The sequence below is a fragment of the Lasiodiplodia theobromae genome (genome assembly GCF_012971845.1).
Source record: "Lasiodiplodia theobromae strain AM2As chromosome Unknown scaffold_20, whole genome shotgun sequence".
In the NCBI taxonomy this organism is placed as follows: Eukaryota; Fungi; Ascomycota; class Dothideomycetes; order Botryosphaeriales; family Botryosphaeriaceae; genus Lasiodiplodia; species Lasiodiplodia theobromae.
In genome coordinates this window covers 477760-494546 of record NW_023336409.1, presented here as the reverse complement: position 1 = coordinate 494546, position 16787 = coordinate 477760, and the positions used below count along the sequence as shown (strand labels likewise).

General features: G+C 57.3%; 5 protein-coding genes across 5 annotated transcripts; all 5 read left to right on the top strand.

Moving 5' to 3' along the window:
- Positions 1-225: 225 nt before the first annotated feature.
- On the top strand, positions 226-1014 carry LTHEOB_6928 (Eukaryotic translation initiation factor 4 gamma 3; the record flags this gene model as incomplete). Its single annotated transcript, XM_035516237.1, has 1 exon — positions 226-1014. One exon carries the CDS (start codon positions 226-228, stop codon positions 1012-1014), a length of 789 nt encoding a protein of 262 aa, XP_035371895.1.
- Positions 1015-1648: 634 nt separating this feature from the next.
- On the top strand, positions 1649-3381 carry LTHEOB_6927 (MFS multidrug transporter; the record flags this gene model as incomplete). The annotated part of the gene is made up of 2 exons (XM_035516236.1): positions 1649-1841; positions 1919-3381. 2 exons carry the CDS (start codon positions 1649-1651, stop codon positions 3379-3381), a joined length of 1656 nt encoding a protein of 551 aa, XP_035371894.1.
- Positions 3382-4091: 710 nt separating this feature from the next.
- LTHEOB_6926 (Membrane protein) lies at positions 4092-4819 on the top strand (the record flags this gene model as incomplete). The annotated part of the gene is made up of 2 exons (XM_035516235.1): positions 4092-4208; positions 4466-4819. 2 exons carry the CDS (start codon positions 4092-4094, stop codon positions 4817-4819), a joined length of 471 nt encoding a protein of 156 aa, XP_035371893.1.
- Positions 4820-8756: 3937 nt separating this feature from the next.
- On the top strand, positions 8757-11562 carry LTHEOB_6925 (uncharacterized protein; the record flags this gene model as incomplete). The annotated part of the gene is made up of 13 exons (XM_035516234.1): positions 8757-8832; positions 8986-9355; positions 9458-9602; positions 9660-9886; positions 10193-10478; positions 10537-10837; positions 10892-10917; positions 10970-10982; positions 11035-11068; positions 11121-11166; positions 11213-11309; positions 11379-11436; positions 11496-11562. 13 exons carry the CDS (start codon positions 8757-8759, stop codon positions 11560-11562), a joined length of 1746 nt encoding a protein of 581 aa, XP_035371892.1.
- Positions 11563-12950: 1388 nt separating this feature from the next.
- Positions 12951-15270, top strand: LTHEOB_6924 (Transcription factor; the record flags this gene model as incomplete). Its single annotated transcript, XM_035516233.1, has 5 exons — positions 12951-13191; positions 13280-13527; positions 13687-13801; positions 13862-15192; positions 15250-15270. 5 exons carry the CDS (start codon positions 12951-12953, stop codon positions 15268-15270), a joined length of 1956 nt encoding a protein of 651 aa, XP_035371891.1.
- Positions 15271-16787: the final 1517 nt, after the last annotated feature.

The window sequence follows — 16787 nt, the reverse complement described above, 5'->3', positions numbered from 1 at the left end:
GAAGGTGGAGAAGACGGAAATGCTGGCGAGCCGCCCGCAGCGGCTGGCACGTGACCCCGTATGGACGCTAATCGAAACCTTGCAGCGGAAGCCGCCCGCCGAACTGACCTCGCTCACCGCCCGGCCCTTGCCGCTGCAGCTGCTGCTTCCGGCCTGTCAACCCACTCCACATCCGTCGCTCCACACCTTGACTCCTTTACGACCCCTTCTGCGCATCCCACCACCATGGCCGACGTTCGCGCAATGCTGCGCGCCGAACGCGCCGCCCGCAACCCGCCGCCTGCCCGTAAGCCCGCCAAAAACGCTGCCCCGCCCGCCAGCAAAAATCTCAAACGGAAAGCGGCCGATGAAGACGAGGATGACTGGGATACTTCTGCAAAACGCCCCAGGGGCCCGGGTGGCGATGCGTTGCCGGAAGGCTTCTTCGACCCCGGCGCACAGCCCGCCGCCGCCGAGTCTAGGTCGATCGAGCTCACCTCTCGCCCCGCTGCCGCCGAGTCCCTCACTGCCACTGCCGCTGCGCAACCCACCCCTGCGGAACCTGCTCCGATCGCCACAGCAGCTGCCGTGCAGCCCGAGCCCGATGGCGTCGACGAAGACGAATGGGCCGCCTTCGAGCGTGAAGTCGCCGCTGATCAGCCTCCGCAACCCTTGGCGCTGGCCGCCATCAAGTCTGCCGCGACAATTGAGGCGAAGCCCTTGACTGCCGAGGAACTCGCTGCACAGGCCGAGGATGAGCAGAGCAAACAGCGGAGTAAGCGCGAGGAGGAGTTGGAGGCTGAGAAGGAGGATGCGGCACGGCACCTGGAGGAAGAGTTTGACGAGATGGAGGAGCTGGAGCAGAGGGTTCAGAAGCTCCGTGCACAGAGAGAAGCTCTGCGACAGACACGAGGAAAGACTGAGGAGCCTGTTGCCGCACAGCAAGTGCCGAGTAAGGCTGCGGAAGACGAGGATGATGAGAGCGACGATCTGGATGACGACGAAGACTTTGACGATTGGAGGTTTAGAGGGTGAAGTGGAAAAGTCTCCTTTGCACGCATATTTTGGCGTTTGGAATCATGGCATTCGACTTTAGCGATTATTGTTGCATATTGGCTTTTGCCAATTACCCTTTTCTCTCCCCCAAAAAACACGCCGATCTATTCGGCTTGTACGATAGTATACGATTGGACGCGACAATTAGTACGGAATACGGCCTTCACCCAGTAGAGTGAATGCTCGAATTGCAGCGTCTTTGAGACTGAGAATTTTAATAGAAATCCGAAAACATCATCCCTACCCAGAATTTTCTTCCCTGCCGGATGTCACGTCGGTGCCAAAAGAAATGATTGTGGAATTATACATTCACGTCTGGACGATAGCTTCAACTACCAATGGTATGAGCGAAAAATAAATTCACGGCAGCCGTCGGCTGCTATACCCCCTTGTAGTTACGATAATTTTTTCGGCAACTGTGGGTGTTTCAGTGACGTGCTCCGTAGATCTAATCTGTTGTCCCAGGCAACTTGAGCGATCGGTCGGTTGCGGAAAGGCCGATGATCGCCATTGCGCGATTGGCATCCGAGGCCTGCGTCAGCGCTATTTTTCGGCCATGGATCTTGCAGCCTCACCTGCTGCCTCTCCTTGAAGACATCGACCTTCAAGCAAGATGTCACCTCCGCATGGCGCAACTTCGAATGGCTCTGTCGCAGCTACAGAACGCAGCCCGTTGCTCGACAATGGCGCCAATGGCAACGCGGAGCAGCGCGGCAGCGACATCCCGCTAGCGGATGAGCCCAGCACAGCGAAGTTGGTACTCACGCTGGGTAGCTGTTGGGTTGGCGTCTTTCTTGCAGCTCTAGGTGAGTTACATGAAGTTATCGTCCGGATAATAGCTTCATCCGCCTTTATTTCTTTGATTTGTGCTGACGCTGAGAAGACTCCACGATTATCGCCAACCTTAGCGCACCAATATCCGACTCTTTCCACTCTTTTACTCTGTTTTCCTGGCTTGCTACCGCTTATCTTATTGCCAACGCTGCTATCCAGCCGCTGAGCGGACGACTGACAGACATATTTTCGCGTCGGACTGGCCTCGTCATCTCCAATATCTTTTTTGGTGCCGGTACTCTGATATGCGGACTTGCAAAGAGCCAGAATGTCATGATTCTAGGAAGAGTTGTTGCCGGAATGGGCGGTGGCGGACTTCTCACTATCTCGACGTTTGTGACCACAGACCTGGTTCCGCTGCGCAGGAGAGGGCTGTGGCAGGGCTTCGGAAATCTTTCATTCGGACTGGGCAGTGGACTTGGAGGACTGTTCGGAGGCTGGATCAATGACACGCTCTCCTGGCGATGGGCTTTCCTGATTCAGGTGCCTTTCATTGTGGCATCCGGTCTGCTTGTCTACCTCACCATTAAGATCCCCGTCAAGGAGGAGAACATGTCACGTATCAAGCGTATCGACTTCCTGGGCAGCATCACGCTGGTGACCAGTCTGGTCCTCTTGCTTCTCGCCCTCAACTCAGGAGGCAACATTGTGCCATGGACTCATCCGCTCGTTCTGGTCAGCCTTCCTCTCTTTGCAGCCTTCCTTTTAGCCTTCATTTTCGTCGAGGACCGCGTGGCCAGCGAGCCCATCATCCCAGTCCGCCTGCTCCTCCACCGCACCGTTTGGACGGCCTGCGTGACAAACTGGCTCACAACCATGGCCGTCTTCGCCATCCTCTACTACGGCCCCATCTACTTCCAGGTCCTCGGCCTCAGCGCCACACGCGCCGGCGTCCGCCTGATCCCGCAGTCAATCGGCACCGCCACCGGCTCCCTCGGCGTCGGGCTCATCACGCGCAAAACGGGGCGCTACTGGACGCTGAACGCGGGCATCGAAGCGACACTGGTGCTGGCAGTCGGGCTAGTGGCGGGCACGTTCGACGCCTCGACACCGGCATGGCCACCCTTCGTCTACTTCTTCCTCATCGGTGTCGGCTACGGCGGCATGCTGACGACGACGCTGCTCGCCCTCATCTCGGCCGTCGACCACGAGCACCAGGCCGTCGTCACGTCGGCCTCGTACGCCTTCCGCAGCACCGGCAGCACCATCGGCATCTCCGTCGCCGGCGCCGTCTTCCAGAACGTGCTCAAGCGCGAGCTGTGGGCCCGCTTCGCCGGCCGTGACGGCGCGGCTGAGGTCATCAAGCGCATCCGTGATAGCGTGGGCGCGGTGCAGGACTTGCCGCCCGAGTGGAAGGACGGCGTGTTGGCGGCGTATATGCAGGCGCTGACGGCTGTGTGGTGGACGACGTTTGGCATCACGGCGCTGGGCGCGCTGTGCAGTTTGGCGATGGGGGAGCATCGGTTGCATAAGAATTTGGCGCGGACGGAAGAGGACGAAGACGAAGACTGAGACGTGATACCACATTCATAGAGGATAAGAAAGTGATACCGATCGTTTGATATTCCACGGTTTTGACCATTGGTATGATATAGGTATGGTATATTGGTGGCAGGTCCTTTGCCCCTCACGCACTCATCTTGCCCGGCGATTATGAGGTGATTGCCTTCATCCCCCACATGCAACACATAACCAACCACATTGAATCTTTTTCTCTTCTCCATTCCGAAGCAGTACTTAATGTGTACACGGGCAATGAACAATACGAGCAATAGTGATATTAAGTCTTCATTTAAAGCTAAAGTTCTTTACAATAAACCCTATTTAAATATGAAAACTAGAGCCTGTCAGGCAAGCTTGTCGTGGCCATAAGTGGCGCTAAAGCTAGAGTTCGCGGATCAGGGTTCAGCACAGGGTTCGCGAGCAGGTTTCTTCCCGCCCACCAGGCTGACCACACGTGATAATATGTACAATTACATCATACCCTTGGATGGTTGTCGCGTCTCTCCCAAGTATTAGCACCTCGCTGTCTCTTCTTTTTCTCTTGCAGTCCACAGCAGTAAATCGGCTTCTCATTATCAATCCATCTCTGCAAACGTAAGAATAATACGTAGCTTCATCGCCAGACTTCCGTGATACAAACAGACATCGAGAAGAGCTACCTAAACCGGAAATATCGAGTAGTACAACATCACCCCTGAAAGCACAACGATCAGAGAACGATGTCGAACAGACAAGCCGTCGCCCGTCGCGCTGCGGCGGACGAGCAGCAGATGAATGATTATGCACCACCACAACAAGTAGAGGCGCGCGAGCAATACGCCAGGGCCGAAGCAAAGGTACAGTCCAAAAGTCGCTTTTCATCTTCCGTACAGATTCTCTTCTCCATACACCTTTATTCCGCTCTAAGAGCAACATCTGCACTCTCCCGAATAACAAGAACCTCTACCCGGCCTCTCGTCCACGTCCGCATGCACATCCCACGCCACCAAGTCCCCCTCCTCCGCAACATCACCCTTCCCTCCAACAACCCAACTCCCCTCCAACCCCCCTCCTCACACACACACCTTTACTCAACACCAACACCCACACACAGGCCGGCCTCAACCTCAACATCTTCGCCGCCCTGTCCGGCAGCATGTTCCAGCGCAAGACCAAAACGACCGACACGGCGGCCGACGGCTCGTCGCGCGTCGTCGAGCAGACGGACACGGCCGCTCGTGGCAAGGGCGCCGCCCACGGCAACCTCAGCGCCTACGGCGCCGCCCGCGCTGAGGGCCGCGACCGCGCCATCGGGCAGGAGTCGACCCGCGCGCTCGCCGAGGACGGCCGCCAGCGGAAGAAGGCGTTGAAGGAGAAGGGCGAGGAGGTGGGGAGGAAGGCGAAGGAGGCGCAGGTGGTGGATCATTTGGGGATTGGGGCATGGGAGGTTGAGGAGGAGAGGAAGTGAGGGGATGAGAGGGGTTGGGGGAGGATGGGGGGTTTGGGGGGTTTGGGAGGCTTGTTGCGCTGTATGTCTAGTCTATTACCTGAGTGATTACTTTGAAGTGTGGTCTACTGGCGTTCTTCTCTCCTGTGCTGCACTGGTTGGGGATGGAGTTGAGTTGTTGGGCAAGATATGCCGTTCAATACACTCCTGACACAACATGACTTTTGCAAGATTCCTCTATCTCTCGAGCCTGTAGCAAAGCGTCCATTTCAAAGGTATCCTTTGAAAAGTCAGCCTGAGATAAACGTGCTCTACCGCTGCTGTCCTTTCTAAAAGGTGAAAATGGTCTCCGCAGTTGATTACTTAGTATACCCGCTCTCATGGTATACACCATCCTCTACTGTGTTGTTGATACTCGAAGAGTTGCAAAATCTAGTTCTTTTAAACAAGAAATAGGCAGTTTTGTCTGAGAGATCGGGGCCGCAAGAGGAGTCGGTCTAGTTGGCGAGACTGTAGCATGTGCAGTGGGAACTCGGTTGGAGCACGCGCAATTAATGGTATGTATAACGAACTGATTATTCAAATGTGATCTGTCACTAAAAGAAGGTGTAAACATTCGGTATAAAGCAGTCTTGGAATAGAGAGGTTCCATACCCATGTGGTATCCCCACGCTTTGTTTTGATTCCAGGAAAGGATCAAAGAGCAACACTTGACATTGCGGTTTGTGAAGTTCCTTTGGTTATAGCGGATATCAACGATACTCAGGCCACAGGTGCCTTGAGGATCGCGCAAACATTCCACCATGGACTTCGAAGTGAATTCCCATTCAGTCCAGAATCGAACCAGACCTCCTTTTCCTCGATCCGTCCGTCGAAAGGCTGGCAAGAAGCGCGCTCCAGACTCGAATGATTTTCGCCAAGGTCATCCATCCAACCAAAGCTCTGCCCTAATCCAGTAATTTGGCCATTAACAGCTTCTCGCAGGAAGACCTGAAACAACCCTACAGCAATCCTTCCAAGTTTCCCACCACAACCGCAAGCAGCACCGCGTCAGCATGATGCAGACTTCAGCAGGAAGATCCCCATTGTGGCTGGCTGGATAGGTGCACCCTGCATACCATCCAAATAAACTTCCGTCAGCCAAACGAGCCACATGACCGGAAGGACCGACCAGCACGAGGCTCAAACGCGCCCTTCGAACAAGGTATGTATCTTTGGAACACGAGCCGAGCCTCCCTTTTCCCCGCAATCCTTCCCTCCCTGCCTGAACACGAGGCGAACACCCATATTCCTCCCATGCCGGCGCTTCTGAATCTGGAGATGGGCGATAGCGGCAACGCAACCACTCTAACGGCGGGAGGCCTGATCAACGGCGTCGCCGCAAAAGCAGGCACGAGCACCATCTCGGACTCCTCAACCGCTTTTCCACCCACCCTTCCCTTCCCCCGTGTGCCCTGTCCTGGTTGGCATGACTCTTACATTATGCAGTAGCCGGGGGGTGGCAGGCAGGTGCAAGTCAGCGTCCATCTAATTCCGATGTGAGTGATCCTTGAGGTGGGATGGGCGAACCGGATATGTGGGATGAGCACCTCTGCACCTCCTTCGGAGTGGCCGGGCAGGCGCAGGTACGAGCACGAGCGAGGAACGGGGGGCAATTACTTTTTGACGGAGAAACTTGCGGTGACGAAGAAGGAGACCGTGGCGAGAGTTGGGGCTTCCAGCCCGCTTCTGGGAGGGCTGCCGATGCGTCTCTGGTTCGTCTTCACGGTGGTCGGTAGAATAGCCCGTATAGACGCACGTGGCAGGAGAGCTTACCCCCGTCTCAACCGGCGGCTTTCCTCATGCGAACCCGTTTTGTTTTTTCCTGGTCCGCAAGGGCGAGGGCCTGGAGCTGCGAAGCACGATGCGCTTGTTGCCGCGGCGACCTTGGGCGTCGATTCTCCACGCAGCAGTGATGAGAATTGAAAGGATGAGGAGCAGTCGAGCATAATGGCCCCCATTGACAGCTCATGGCTGTGGTACATTCCACAGATGAATTCAAGCAAGGCACAGCATTGACAGCGTCAGAGTGATTACTCCTGTCAGACCTCATGGCACACACGGAGATGAGGGAGCAGACGGACCGCGGCGACGATCCGACGGCTCAGCTGGCGGTGAGGAGAGACGGAAAGGCGCTCGTGGCGGGTGTAGCGGTCAGTCTTGCAGATGATTCACGGTTAGAGAAGCCAGACAATGTTGTGGCAGGATGCCGATTGTTTCCTTTTCTCAACGTTTGTCCGCTGTATTGAAGGGATAAGCCTGCGATGCATGTTTACAACATGTGTGGCACGCGGTGCCTTGATTGGCATCGTTGGCTTAGACACAGTCTTTCGCAAGCTTCGGTTCCGTGGCTGTGGTTTCTGGGCTTCGCGTTCGCTGGCTGGCTCAGCTGCATTGAGTTCTGCTTTAGGCATTGACATGCAACGGCGCGGGAGCTCGTATAATCCGCACGCCTGGGTCCGCACTTCACGCTCGCAAGGATGCGGATCTGGACGGCCAACGCAGCTGCCGAGCTCGTAGATGCGGCGCTTTGATCGGCGCCAATCCGATTGATCCCAGCACGACTCGCTGCTTTGGATCGATTTGCAATCTTTCCTGGTCAGCAGAAGGGGAAGGAGGCTGTTTTGCTAGGCGTAGTCCGATGCCCGCAGCCTTGTTCGTAAACTCAGGTATCACCGTGGGGCCTTGTGACACGCCAGCTGTCTGTGCAACTCGCTCGCACGCCTCTCTTGCCTATCCCACCACCCACACCCAGCATGCATCGCCCTCTAAGCGCGCACCCAGCCGAACCCATCATGCAAGGTCCAGCCAGGTCAAGGCTTCCAGAAGGCGCGGAGATGGGACCGGGTGGCAGGCCTCGTATGATGATACAGCGGCGACCTCGTGATGCACACGCGCGCGCGAGACAGTGGAATATTCAGCTGCTGCAAGGGAGACGTCAAGCCATGCGATGCCCGGCGGCTGGGAGCATCTTCGAGAAACCCCGGACGCAGGCAGAAGGGGACGGACGAGTGCGGACTACTGCAGAAAACCGCAAAAATAAAATATGAAAAAGCAACCAAGTATATTGAGAATAGTGGAGAGATCGCCTTTATTGACGATAGAAGAACGAGCGGCTCGAGCACAGGCTGCCGCGTGTTGACGAGAAGAGGAAAGGGTCTCGCGATGGCGTCATTTTGCCGCCCTGAACATCAGGTGGACGGCATCGTGCAAATTGCTGGAAACGCTTGGCGGGCTGCGTGAAAATTTTGGTCCCTTGAAGCGAGAAATGAAGACGCCGCATCCTTCCAATGACACTTATCAGTTCGGCCGAGGGGAAACGCGCACGCTCGCATCGACGAGTCATGGTTTTATGGACCGGCCGTAGAGCGTAAATAATCGTCGTCCATCTGTTGAGAGGCTGTGGTGGAACGAGTGAAATGCACGCTGCTGAGCAAGAACGTTGAAAGAAGGCTGATGTCAGGCATGTCGATTGCTGACTCTGGCCTTAGTTAGCAGCTGCGGGCCGATCGGACAAGCTTTGCTCCACGAGTCAAGCTCTGCTCGCAGCCGTCACGCTCGTGGGAAGCCCTGACGGTCAAAACAACATCCAACGAGACGACCTCATGGCCGTCGATCACATGCCTGAGGCCAAATGGCGACGCTTGGGTAACCGCTGACTGAGCGGCGGGCACCATCACGACACGATGGGCCGCTGGGCCGAGTACACGCCGCTCGTCGGCTCAAAACTTCCCCCACCGTGCTCGGTCGCCTTCTTCACTGGACCGAATCGCTCGGATTTCCCGACCACGCCGATTTCCTTCGGCTCTACTGGCCCATTGCACCCCCGCTGGCGATCTTAGCGGCGGTAGAGCGGGTCTGCGTGACGGAGTTAACGTCTGCTTTGTAAAAAGGCCAGATGCCGTGTGCCCTCTTCGCTATGACTGACCTTTTCTCTGTCATTGCGCAAGGCGCAAGCGTAGCCTGGGACATTAAAGCTGATCTCTCGCAAGTCTGTCAGTGTCGAGAGTGCTGAGACACACTCACCGCTAAATTTTTTTTTCCCTTGCGCCGTACGCTAGTGGTTATGATGATGTCACGGGGGCGTCCCTCCTCCTCGGACAGCAGCGGCAGCAGCAGTGACAACGTTCACTCACAGCTTCCTGCAGATGGATCGACCGAGAAAAGTGCCATTCCAGGCGACGAGGAGAAGCAGCTCGGGCTCGACGGCGGGGATGCGACAAGGACCAGGACGTTTGAGCCGATAAAGGGAGAGGACGACGACGGCGCCGACGTCGACCGCCGACCGCGGAGCAGGAGCCTGCACACCGTGCAATCGCATCGATCATACGCCGGCGGGGATGGCTACACACGCTGGGATGAGGACGAGGAGCCCGCCGCGCCCCACGAGCAGTTCGAAGTCACATGGGACACGCTACCAGCGTCGCAGGCGTCGGCGGACGTCCAGAACCCTCGTCTCATGAACACGGCCAGGCGGTGGCTCATCGTGATTATCGTGTCGTCCAGCTCGCTCTGCGTGTAAGTGTGGTTGAACTCGTGTTGCCTGAACATACAAAAATAATATCTTCTCTGGAGATGGTGTATGGTCGGATTCTGGGGCTAATTCAGAGCATTTCACAGGACATGCGTGTCGTCCATTTACACTAGCACCTACGGCCAGCTGGTCCCCGAGTTCCACAGCTCCAGACTCGTGGCTACGCTAGGCCTGTCTCTCTTCGTTGCGGGCCTGGGCCTTGGACCTATGATCCTTAGCCCCCTATCTGAAGTACGTGTGACAGACGTGCTGACTGCGTGCGTCTGCACTTGCTGATGGCTGGGCTAGTTTTACGGCCGTCGACCTATCTACGTCGTCTCCTACAGCTTCTTTCTGATTTGGCTGATCCCCTGCGCCGTCGCGCAAAACATGGCCACCACCCTCGTGGCCCGCTTCCTCGATGGCCTTTCCGGATCGGCCTTCCTGAGCGTGGCTGGTGGAACCGTCGGCGACTGCTTCGCGCGGCACGAGCTCTCAGCCCCAATGATGATTTACACAGCGTCGCCGTTCATTGGGTAAGCCTCGTCCCTCCCATAAGATAATCTCCTATGATCTGCGAGCTTGGGTCTCGTTGATCGCCGCGTGGCTGTCCACGCGGGCCAGTACTTGACGTGAAAGTGCCGAAAAAGCAGAGTCATCGCGCGGCCTGGACGGCTGCAGCCGCTGCATAAGCAGGTCAGGGGGACGGGCCCTCTGACTGCTTAGCACTCAGCCAGCCCGTCAGAACTCAGCCGGTTCACCGGCGCGGGAAGCCACGAAGGAGTGCATGGTGGCGTCTTTTGCTGTTGTCAGTCTGTGTTGCTAATGCGCCTAATCACCAGGCCCGAACTTGGCCCTCTGGTCGGAGGCTTCATCAACCAGCACACCAGCTGGCGATGGACCTTCTACGTGATGCTGATCTGGGCGGGCGCGCAGCTGGCCGCCATCGTCTTCCTGGTTCCGGAGACGTACCACCCGGTGCTGCTGCGGCGCAAGGCGGCGAGGCTGCGCGCGGAGACGGGCAGTGAGGCGTGGAGGGCGCCGATCGAGAAGCTGGACAAGTCGGTCAGCCAGACGCTGCTCTGGTCGTGCGTGCGGCCGTTCCAGCTGCTCGTATTCGAGCCGATGGTGAGGGAGGCAGCCAACCCTAAAGAACTGGGGGAGAAACTAACTCCACGAATGACAGTGCCTCAATCTATGCATCCTCTCCTCGATCCTGCTAGGCATCCTGTATCTGTTCTTCGGGGCTTTTCCCCTGGTCTTCGAGAACAACCACGGCTTCACGCTCTCGCAGGTGGGCTTGGCCTTCCTGGGACTGTTTGTAGGCATGGCCCTGGGCATCAGTACGGACCCGCTGTGGCGGAGGAATTACGCGCGGCTCGTGCAGAGGCGCGAGGCCCAGGGGGGCGAGCCCGGGGGCGCAGAGCCGGAGTATCGATTGCCGCCGACGATTGTGGGCGCTGTGATCGTGCCAATCGCCCTGTTCGGTAGGTGCGGGAGTGTTGCCATGTTGGGGCTGCTGCTGACCTGGTCGTTGATAGGGTTCGGCTGGACGACATACTCGAGCGTAAGTGGCCGTCCGCAGATGTTTTTGAGAGAAGCTAACCCGGACCCTGCAGGTGCACTGGATAGGTACTGAGCTCGCTCGTATTCTGAGGATGGGAAGGCTGATCAGCACCTGCAGTTCCAATAATCTTCTCGACTCTGTTCGGCATCGGGTAAGACAGGCCATCGTCAGCGGATGACGACACTTGGCTGATGTTTTGACAGAGTCATCTGCGTGTACTCAGGGGTATTCACGTTCCTCGTGGACTGTGTGAGTGCGGCCGTGGGCTTTTGGGGGGCAGTGCTGACGGCGGCAGTACCCATTGTATGCAGCCAGTGCATTGGCGGCGAACAGCTTCGCGCGGTCGAGCTTTGCGGCGGCGTTTCCGCTGTTCGGAGTGCAAATGTACAACCGTAAGTGCGCGCTGAGACAAGCAGGATGATGTCGACGGCACGAAAGAGCGGTCACTGACGTAAGCACAGGACTGGGCTACCAGTGGGCAACGTCGCTGCTGGCCTTCTTGGCCCTGGCCATGGCCCCGTAAGACGCATCCCGCCAGAGCGGTCGTGGAGTCGGCTAACATGCTGTGTCGCGCGCAGGTTTCCTTACTTTTTCTATCGGTACGGCAAGCGGCTCAGGGGCAAGAGTCGCTTTGCATCCGCGTAGGCTGCATTGGGCGCAGAGCCGGCGCCGGCGTCAGCGCAGCAGGCGAGCGCTGGTGGAGCCAGCTAGACCTGGGGCAGCAGCAGCAGCTCGGCCGGGGGCTATATATAGTGGGGGTCGCACAGCAGGTGCAGATATTCCGCAGCAATCCAATACCACAGAGCGTTCGTCTCGTCTCCCCCCACGTGACACAATGGAGCACGCGTTTGCAGGGGTCGCGGTGCACAGGTGCGACTGCCAGAGCCGCCACGAACCAGGCCGCTCGCCCGCTAGCGCCGAGAACGTGGCCGCCAGAGGAGCCGCTGCGCGGCGAGGTGAGGGGTGCAGCGGAGGGCGCGCGGCGAGGCAAAAAAGCAATGGCGGAGGCGGCGGCGGGCAGCACGGGCAGCACGGGCACGCGGCCGGGGGGCAGCGAGCCTGCGCCGCCGGGCAAACGGCATCTCAGTCGATCGGCCGGTCATGCTAAGCTGCCCGTGACGGGGCGCGCTTGCGGGCTGGGCAGCGAGTAGCGGAGGCGGGGTGGGATTTGGAGCGCGAGTCAGCGGCGCAAAGGCACACGACGTGCGCCAGCGAAGAAACCGAACATCGCCGCCGCTGTCGCAACCGCATCCTTCCTCGCCCTCCTCCCGCGCGCTCCCTCCACGGCCCTGGACTCATCGCCCGCCGCTGGATCTCTCGCATCGCTTGCCTCACCGCCGCCGCAGCCCGCAGCAGCCTGAGCCAACCCCCTCCGCACGCCGGAGCTGCAGCAGCCCGCTTCGTACCAAGGCAGCTCGAGTCCCACGGCAGCTGGCCTGCATCGGCCAATTCCAATCGCCCTGGCCAGCCGCCCCGCTGCCTGTACCTGCCTGGCTACGCCCAAGCTTCAGCCTGCGCACTCTCGTCCCGCCTGAGCTTGAGCGCCGCCGCCGCCAGCATGCGCGCCGCCAACGAGTCCTGAGCCCGGAGCACAATGACTGCGAGCCCACCCGCGCTATCCCCTCGATCTCTGCATGGACCCCGGCCTTGTGCCACCCACGCTCTGTCCCATTCCTGCGTACCGGATTGACCGCACCCGCCCCCTCCACCAAGCCCACGACGCACGCGATTGGAAGCCCTCGGCACCCGCACAGCTGGGAACAGCCAGAGCTGAAGCCGAGTGGTAGCACCGCAGCACGCGAGCCAGTGCTTAGGGCACGCGTGATCGAATATTCGAAACACCCAACTGGGACCACACGCCCCGTGCAGATTGGTCGATCCGCTGTCCTGGGAGGGGCCGCCGAGCGCAACATTGGCGGATAGGCGCAGCATAAACGTGCGTCTACAGCAGCGGCACCTTCGAACCAGACATCCGTGCCTTGGAGGGTGGGCTGCCGACTGGGCCGCCGCGTACCTTTGCGGGAAGGGATATTATGACCACCCCAGACGCCGAAGATGCATCTCCCTCACCGGAATACAGCGGTGATCAGGACGGGAGCGAAATGGCCGACCAGAAAGACCAGCGCGCCTCGAGCGACGCGCCTTCTACCAACAACTCTACCGCCAACACTACCACCACGACCACCAAGCCCAACGCCAAAGACCCTCTACGTCCCCGTCGCAAGAAGGCTCGGAGAGCTTGCTTTGCCTGCCAGCGCGCCCATCTGACCTGCGGTAAGTTGGACCGTCTTTCCGAATTCTCCGCCCCGCGAATATCTGCACCCTGCCGGCTTGTCTCAGCATGATACTGACACCTCCTCAGGCGACGAACGGCCCTGTCAGCGCTGCATCAAGCGCGGCCTTCAGGATGCCTGCCACGATGGTGTTCGCAAGAAGGCCAAGTACCTCCACGACGCCCCGCCCGAAGCGCTTATGCCTGGCGTCGGTGGCCATTATCCCCACCTCAGCAACGCTGGTCAGCAGCACGGCGCCGCTTCCGTGCCGAACAACGCCCAAGCCATGGGCCAGCCGAATAATTTCTACCCGCAGCAGCAGCAAGCCAACTACAACGTCTATCCGAATTCCACCCAGGGCCAGATGCCGCCCCCAATGCAGGAAGCATCGGCGATAAATTCCTATAACAACCAACAATCCCCGATCTCGCCACAATACAATCAAAACGCCAATCAGCAAACGTCCCCGGTCCAGAGCATGGCTGGCATGCAACAGAATCAGCAATCCAATCCTTCCGCCATGCAAGACTTTGGAGGCATCCCATTCGACCCGAGCGACCCTGCATTATTCAACTTCGATCTCGCAAGCCTCAATTTCGGCAACCACTACGGTGCGCTCGAATTCGGCATGCTTGGCCACATGTCGTCTGGCGCTGCGGAAACGCCACCAGAAAATAACAGCGTAATGAATCCCTTGAACCAGGCCGCCAATCTATACAACGGCCCCATGAGCACAGCATCAGGATCGTCGGAGAATCTTGGTATCTCGACTGGTGGCTTCGGGTTCAACGACGGCATCCCCACGGCAGATTGGCAGCCACACTCAAGGCAAGGCAGCGCTGCTCAGATTCAAACGCCCAACAACACCCCTGCTACTGGCAACCTGGACCATCAGCTGCGCCAGCAGGAGGGTCAGAACGGCATGCCGCTCGCATATGCTGTCGGCGCCGGACCTGGCAGCATGGCGAGCGCAAGCCCTGGGTCTACCATGGCGGATGGTCAGAACTTCGAACCAACCTCGTTCTCGTCACCTGCCTACATGGCAAATCAACATTCACACCAAGAAGAGCAACGGCGACAGCAAATTTACAACAGACAGCAACAGCTGCACAATCAAAGAACACAACAGCATCAGCAGCATCAACAGCAACAAGAGGCGAACCGCAAACGCCGTCGCGACCCGAGCGAGATTTACGATTCGGTCACAGGCCCGTACCCGTACACGGATGGCTTCCACGGCCTCATCGCACTCCTAAAGCAACGTTTCTCCATTGCAAAAAGATCACGGATTGCTCAAGCGCTTGCTTCTATTCGGCCGTCATTCATCGCTTGCACAAGCACGTTGAACACGGATGATCTCATCTTCATGGAGAAGAGCTTTCAACGCACCCTATACCAGTACGAGGACTTCATCAACGCTCATGCTGTCCCAACCATTATTTGTCGCCGCACTGGCCAGATTGCAGCTGTCAGCCAGGAGTTCAGCCTGCTCACCGGCTGGAAGAAGGATGTGCTGCTTGGGTACGAGCCGAACCAAAATGTCAACACGGGCGGCTCAAGCGGAAGTGCTATCCAGTCCGGTACAGCAACCGGGACTCGAGGAGTGAACACCCCCCGGGAACAACAACCCAACATCGATAGCCCCCGTCCAGTATACCTTGCTGAGATCCTCGACGACAACTCAGTGTGCCAGTTCTACGAAGACTTTGCGAAGCTAGCATTTGTGGCACCGCGTGCGACGGCGACTCGGTCCTGCAAGCTCATACGCTACCGTACCAAAGATGATCTCTCCAACTTGGAAAACATGAACATCAAGTCTGAAGAGAGCGGCAACAAAGATCAAAGCAAGGGCACAAGATACATGAATGGCAACACCGTTGTCAAGCTTGAGGGGGGTGCCGGCGCAGGAAGACCGGGAGACAAGGACGGTTTGATCAACTGCATGTTCTGCTGGAGCGTCAAACGGGACGTGTTCGAGGTACCAATGCTGATTGTCATGAACGTGAGTACATTCTCCACTCAGCTGCCGCTCAATCTTGCTGACGGACTTATCCGATAGTTCCTGCCCATTATGGAATAGCGTCAGATCTACCCCATACCAAGGCTACTCCACATTGCGGGAGATCTCGAAAGACTATCATGACATCTTCCAACGACGGTCGTCGTTGACTCATTCTTCCCCGGACGCCCACGACGCTGACGAACACCCCGCAACGATCGAAGCGATCGCCCCCGCACAGAATCCCTAATTTCCCCGCAAACCTTCTCCACACTCATCCGGGATTCTCTTCCTTGCGTTCCGAGTTTTCCCGCTTCGCGGGTGGTTGGCTGGACCGTCCATCTTTGCGCTTCTGGACCCTCATCAAATGTCGCACTTCTTGTTGCCCTTTGGTAATGAACGCAGCTGTTTCTCATGCCCTTTGGCACTTTTAAGAAGCTTACATGGGCGGGAATGTCACCGAGGCTAGCCGAAATCCTTTGCTTCATTGAATGCAAGCAAGGGTCCTGCTTCATTTCGCTCCACGTTGGCGTTTAGCGTTTGCAATCATTCCTTTCTGTCTCCTTACTTGTTTCTTTTTCTTTTTTTTATCCACCGACTGCGAAGAACTGGGAAATATCAATCTTCACCAATAGTAGTTGTATTGGGAGTGTCTAGTTTTGGGCGGTAAAAGTCCTGTATTTGTGTTTCACTGTCTTCCTTTCTATCTCCGGATGCAGCCACGGCTGTTTGATACGAATGACTGACGTAGGAGAAGCGCAGTCTCGGTGGGGTGGGATAACTTCACGGTAAACAAGATTGATGTGATGAAGATTCTACGGCTTTATCTGTGCATAGCTCCTTGCCCCCTCACACACTTCTCGGTTTAGTAGGGTCTGACTGGCGATTTGTGGTGAGATGTACACTAAGGCGGGCAGAGTTTTCTTCATAAGGAACATAATCATTGTTGGTTGAGCTGATAGCAAATGGAAGAAGGGTACAGCAAAGATGGTCGTTATACAAGGAGGTGGGCCGGCGCAGACAATTTTTTTTGAAAGTAATTGGATAATGCTTTTTGCTTCTTCGCCTCTTCCTGCCCTGCGTCATTTGTCTCTCCCCGAATGGCGTTGTTTACTGAAGCGGAGGCGCTTAGTGAGATCGGGAATAAACGGAGCAGCGGAAGAGGCGGTATGATCAGCAGGAATTGTCAGAAATGGTAAGTTCACCAGGCCTCTGGCACCAATCGCGCTTCGATCAACCATCTCGACTTCACTCCTTCCTCTCGACGTCTTTTCCGCGCAGTCCAGCTATTCTCTCTCAAGCGACGAAGCTGTTCGGCATATCGCGCTCTCTTGACCGCTCAACGCCGCATTGTTACCTCAAGCCGGTCGAATCCCAGCCTCCAGCCAGCCTCATATCTCATACCGCGCAGCCATAGGACGCAGCGGTGGGACAGAGAGACAAGGCAGCGCGTGCACAACGCCTTCTCGAAACAATAGCGGCACACGCATGCGCGCAGCTCAAAGACAAGTCAGCACCTGCATGCAAAAAAAGACTGAATGACGGCTACTGAAACTGCTGCGCTCGAGCAGCGGGAAATGGCGTGCGAGGCAGTCTTT